At 33.2% G+C, this 6,338-nt stretch overlaps 1 protein-coding gene across 1 annotated transcript in view; it reads left to right on the top strand.

Annotated features, from left to right (window-relative positions):
* The window catches only part of Man2a1 (mannosidase alpha class 2A member 1), a 159,002-nt gene that overhangs the window by 68,828 nt on the left and 83,836 nt on the right, over positions 1 to 6,338 (top strand). The window contains exons 7-8 of the mRNA XM_048811867.1: positions 612 to 798; positions 4,374 to 4,566. Coding sequence (XP_048667824.1) covers positions 612 to 798; positions 4,374 to 4,566 — 380 coding nt within the window. The remainder of the gene's footprint in view (positions 1 to 611; positions 799 to 4,373; positions 4,567 to 6,338) is intronic.

Raw genomic sequence — 6,338 nt, forward strand, 5'->3', positions numbered from 1 at the left:
CCCCCCCCCCCCCCCCCGAAAAAAAAAAAAAGTCCCCTTGACTCACTTTTGGTGAACATCAGGATAGACTCTGGGAACTTTCCTGTGTTGTGCTTTCTTTCCTCAGTGCAAGAGGTGAATAGGCATTTGACTAGTGTTTTCATAATCCCCTGCCCCACCCTTCTTTTGTTCTTTCAGTTTCTTTGTTTTCTCTTTCACTCAGGCCCTCTAGCTAAATATCTTGGTCCCCCAGTATGTACTATTGCCTGGCAAGGGACAGATATGGCAGGTATTATGAAACAGGGGTAGACAGCCTCATGAATTTGGATGAACCAGTTGTAATTTTAACTTCAAGTCAGTTGGTATCCTTCCAGGTCAGCAGACGCTGGTTCTTTATGGGGCTTTTTGCCCATACTATATTTACATAGAAAAGGTAAAGAGAGGCTGAGATATATATTTTCCTTCAGATTAAAGCTATTAAACGCTTCTGGGGTATATATAGTGGTAGTTAAAGGGCTGTTGATTGAAGATAGAGCTTGCATTATATACGTGTAAAGTAATGGCATCATTGAGCAGTTTAGGGGAAAACATATTTTGTAAATGCAAGTTTGTTTGTTGGCTTTTTATTTTAGATCTGGGATCTGCCACAGATATTTTTTGCCACATGATGCCTTTCTACAGCTATGACATCCCTCACACTTGTGGACCTGATCCTAAAATATGCTGCCAGTTTGACTTTAAACGGCTTCCTGGAGGCAGCTATGATTGTCCCTGGGGACGCCCCTCAGAAGAAATATCTTCTGAAAATGTCCAGAGAAGGTATGAAAACATGTATTTCGTAAGACAACATCATGAATAAAGTAGCTACTTAGCTGTGAGTTGCTGAGGTTGAATAAATAGCTTCAGTAGCCAGCATTATCCTTATCTTAAGTATTCATTCAAACAAGATCTAAGGCAACTTAAAAATGCCAGATTTGACTATGCCTTTTATGTGTTATAGTTTAATGGAAATGGAACAATAGAAGATCAATATACAGTGGCTAACCCACAATGCACTATTATTACCACCTCCTTTGCCCTCCTTATAAAAGCTTTCTACTGTGTTTGATTGATTTCATATACTTTTGTTGATAATAAAACTTCTGGTCTCCATTGTATAAATTGGTAAGAAAAGCAACTCAACTGTAAAAACACATTTGTTGAAATGGAACACATAAAGAGTGTAATTATCTTCCCATAGTAACAACTTCAATAATAGTGAATATCGCCCAGCTCTGATGAATATACAGCTTTGCATCTTTCTGATATTTTTGACTTATAGAAAACTTTAATTAGGAATATTTATACTTAGACATTATTTAAGTAAAATAATCAAAGAAATGAAACATTTCTTTAGAATACAATTGTGCTAATGAAGGACTCATCTCATTAAAACAAGTTACCTATAGTTTCTAATTTCGGTGCTTTTAAAGTTTAATTTCTTCACTTAAAAATTAGTATAATGAATTGAATAAAACATTGTATCATAATATAAAAACACAAAACTCTGCTAAGAAAATAATGGCCTCTTAAATACATTAAGATCTTTGTACTGTCAAATGTATGCATTAAAAAATAAGTTACTTTAAAAAAATACACATAAGGAATCAAATGAGATCAGGTGGTTTAATCTTGACTGAGCTCTTGGTCATAAAGAAAATCTTCCAGTGTGAGCCCTTCATTGTGGCAGAACTGAAGGTGTTTTAGCATGGGAGTCTTCTTGAAGCTAAGAAGTCCTTTTATCAAAATATGACTTCAAAGTTCTTTTGAAAAATTCTCCAAGACTGGGCTGATCTGGTTTTCATTTTCTTGGCTCCAACAGCAATGAAACCAAGAACTATGAGCAGCCTGCTTTCTAGGGTTAGGCTGGTCAGGCATAAGATATTCTGTCCAGACAGTGCAGTGATCTGAAGGCCTGGGGTAAGAGGAGCCCTGACCTAACTAAGCACATAGCCCTCTGTATTTGCCTGTATTTACATCACTCCTTCCAGCTCAGGTGGTCAGGGATCGGGAGCTAATTTTAAGATTAGCCAGATGTTTCAGTTGGGGAGTTCCAGTGTATCCACAAGTATTGTGAGCCCCTTTTCTCCTTCTTGGGTGCTGTTGAGAGTGCTGTGTTTGGTACATTGCTAGAAAAGAAGCCACTTTGTGTAATCCTTTGACTGTGTTATTTAACCCTCCACAAATTGCTTCCTAGGAGCATGTCTATGCTCAGTCAATTCCAGTGGTTTTGAAGGTAGTTTCCATGCACCAGGGGACATATGGATGAGTTGGTGTTTTTTTTTTTGTTGTTGTTGTTGTTGTTTTTTATAACTTCTTAAAAGTTCTAACATAATTCTTCTATTTACTTCATATACAGACATATCTTTTTTGACCTGGTGATGAGTGAAGATAACACATGCATTCCAGCTCAGTGACACTTTTTAATACCCTAAATAAAATGAGATTTAACTGTAATATATAAGTAACATCTTTTGATATGTTAAGTGCAACAGATTCCTCTACTTTGCAAATAAGGAAATACCTTTCTTCATTAGTTTTTTTGTATGGTGTCATATTTTAAGTTGGCTTTTTTCCATTGAATGTCAGATAATTTGATGTTTCAAGGAACTTTTTTGGGGGGATTGATGATTGGAGTTAAGCTGACATTTCTTATTTAATAGAAGAAGTCAAGAGCAAATCGTATCTTTATGCCTTCACATATAGTATTGGTCAATGCATTCATCATTTGTTTGTCATATAGTTAGTGAGCACATACTACATGCCAAATGGTATAGAATGGTTGCTTGTCTTTCCTACTGTTGATATTTTCTGGGCAGAAGCGTGAGAGTTAGGATGGATGCCAGATGTAAAAAGGACACCATTAATGTTTGTACTCTTTTTTTTCTGTATATGTGCAAAGCACCAATATATAGAAATTGTGGTAAATATAATAGTAAACTTGTTTATGCTGACTGCCTCAAGAATATAGTTGCATGCCCAATCATAGTATCTTTTATCTGTGGTTGATATATTTGATTTTTTCACTCTTGTTACTTTTGGTCTTATTTCTGTGTGGCTAATCTCATCATTCATGTGTCTTTAAAAATTGTAAGTAATAATCTAAAATTGGTTTTGAAAAGTGTGAAATGTGAGTAAATTAATAGTAAAGATTAAGTATGGTGCCAAATGCTAATCTTAGAAAACTAAACATTATATGTTACATAAGGGCATTATGGTTATACTTTACTGGCCAAGCCCTAAAGTATTGCTAAAATTTAACATATACAAAGTCGTTTCAGAGACTGTACATTTTTTTCAAAAGACCATATGGGATTCTAAATTTAATTTTTTAATAATTATTATAGAATGACTCTTATTACAGATATTCTTTGAGTTGCTTTCATAGGTTTTTATATTGTTAATTGCAATTCACTTTTGAATAATCCTCGAAGTGAAAAAAAACTTGTTATTTAAGTAAAAAAAAACCAACTTGTTATTTAAGCACTAATTTCTTAAAATTTGGTTTTATAAACACCATGAATTACACTGTGTTATCTGCTTTTTGAATTTCATTTTTATAAGTCTTCCTCTTACTTTGAATTCCCAGACTTCCTCAAACAGTTCCCCAATTCAGCATTTCCCAGTTTTCTTCAGAATACTAGAATATGAAGTATAAAAGCTGATCATATCAGCACAGTGTGTTACACTGAGTCCTGGGTTAGAGCCCGAGGAGATAGAAACTAAAATAGCTTATTCAATTCCCAAACATTATATGGTTACAGTATTGAAAAGGACACTGTAACAGATAATCAGATTATTTATGGCAGGTGTCCAATTGTTATTCTTTCTTCAGAAGAGGAAGTACTTTCTGTAGAATGTTATAGGTTAAGATTTATGCGAATTAGTCTTTTTTGAAATGCATTTTTCTGTTTAATTAGACTATAAAGATTTTACATTAAATTAGAGAAGAGAGATTAAAACAAAGCAAACTTCAAAGTTGATTGGATGAGAAATATTTATGTCTTCTTGGACTAAATTATTTTAAACATGGGCTATCTGGGAGCCAATTGCTGTGGCTAGGCTTCAGGAAGACATTGCTGCCCTAGTAATTAACATGCCAAATCTGGTTGTGACCATATTTCTCTAAAGACAGTTCATTGGAAAAGTATGGGTTTCTTAATTGGATAATTTCTTAAGTGGATAATGTGTGATTTATAAAAAAATCTGCCTTGTAAATTATATAAATATTAAATATACAGATAATATACAATAATTTGCTTTAATGTATTATACATTTGAATTTTGATACTTTCTTATTAAGTTGCTCTGTTGACCTCTTAATATAATTCATGTTTTCTTCTATTCTTTTTTAGGGCTCTTTTGATTCTAGATCAGTATCGAAAGAAGTCAAAACTTTTCCGTACTAAAGTTCTCTTGGCCCCACTTGGAGATGATTTTCGCTACACTGACTACTCAGAATGGGACTTACAATTCAAGAATTATGAGTATCTTTTTAAATATATGAATTCTCAACCTCAGTTGGGAGTAAAGGTAATGGAAGATATTTATTTATAACACTGTTTTCAAAGTTGAGCCCTTAGTGTTCATTGAAGCTACAACACCGTATTCTTAGTTTCTTTGTACTGCATCTTGGCATTTCTTAGACTATATAATTCTTATGTAAAAGTACAATTCATTAAGAAAAAAATTATCATATACCATAGTTCAATTTCTAAAGATGACTCTTAACACTCCTTGGGAATTATAGAGGCATTGCTTTTATGTGACTGAAAGTCTGTACTTACTAAGTTGCAGTTTCCATTTTGCAGAAATGCCCTATTTTTCTACCAGCATTGAAAGTTTATTGCTCCTCTATGATAGTTGCTTCCTTCTGATTTAGTAGTGTGACTAGCATTTGTAGATGAATAGATCATGAATTTTGCAAATGTCTCATATCCAGAAAATACACAACCTTTTTTCTTAAGTGATAAGATTTCTAAAATTAATAGTTTGCCTGTGGTTCTTACTTTTTTTTTTTAACCTTGTGGAAAATTTGAAATGCACCCTTAAGTTTTGAGAATAGCACAGACAGCTCCCTTCTCTTCATATCCTGGCTCGACTTCAATATGTATCAACTGAGATCACTCTTTTTTCACCTCTGCCCCACTGTTGTCTCAGCCTTATCCCAAGATCATGTTGGAACAAATCTCAGTTGTTATGTACTTTTCGTCTGTAACTACTTGAGTATGTATCTCTTAATGGTAAGGATACTTTTAAAGATTATAAGCATAATACCATTATCATATCTTAAAAAATTTAGTAGTAATTTGATAATATAATATATCTGGATAGATTTGCATTTTCCTTATCTCATTAAAAATGTGTTGAGTCAAAATTCATAGAAGACATATATTTACATTTGGTCAACAAGTCTTTATATTTTCTTTTCTTTTTTTAATTTTAAGATCCTATGGGAGAAAATTGATTATTCAACATGTTTATTATATTTACATATTTACCTATAAGATAGAAGATCTATGAAAATACTATAGAAAGGAATCAACATTATTATGTAGAAAATTAGAAAGCTAGAGGTAGACCACAGTTTATGTAGTAAGAATTTAATTTATTAAATAAACTTATGTAATATCACATAGATAAACTTAAGTCAAATACTAAGCCTATTCAAGATATTTATAACTAAATTTCTACCAGTTTGGGAGATCTGAACATAGGGACTCTGTTTAAATCATCTGTGTATTCTTCTCAAAGGCAAAGTTCAAACATGAATATCTGATCAGAGGGGGAGGTATGAATGTGAGAATGATTTGGAGAATGATTTGGAGTCCATAGAAAGGTCTGGTCTTCTGTCTGACTCTGAAGAGTTAGATCCTAATTTTATTATTTCACTATTTCTTCCTTTGTATGCCCACTATAACAACTTATTAAAGTAATTTTGAAAATTAAAGTATCACACACATAGAAGAAGTGTGCAAACCCTAAGTGTGTAGATAATTTTTCCAACTTCAAAACCCCTTTATAACCACCACCATAACAAGGGCTAGGACAGTCATAGCACCTGAAGCAGTTCCTCAGGTCCCCTCTTGGTCACCACTGACTCCTTCAATAGGAGCCACTATTGTCAAAGATACCACTTGTTCCTAAATTGTGTTGGAAAGGAATCATAAGTGTGTACTTTTCTGCTTCTGTCTGTTTACTTCTTTTTAACACTTTATACACTCTCTAATTTGTTTGATGAGTATACCAAGTTTTATTCTTTCTGCTATTTTTGGACATTTAGGTATACCCCCCTCTTTTTTTTTTTTTTTTTTTTTTTT

This window comes from Marmota marmota, unplaced genomic scaffold (genome assembly GCF_001458135.2).
Source record: "Marmota marmota marmota unplaced genomic scaffold, marMar, whole genome shotgun sequence".
Lineage (NCBI taxonomy): Eukaryota > Metazoa > Chordata > Mammalia > Rodentia > Sciuridae > Marmota > Marmota marmota.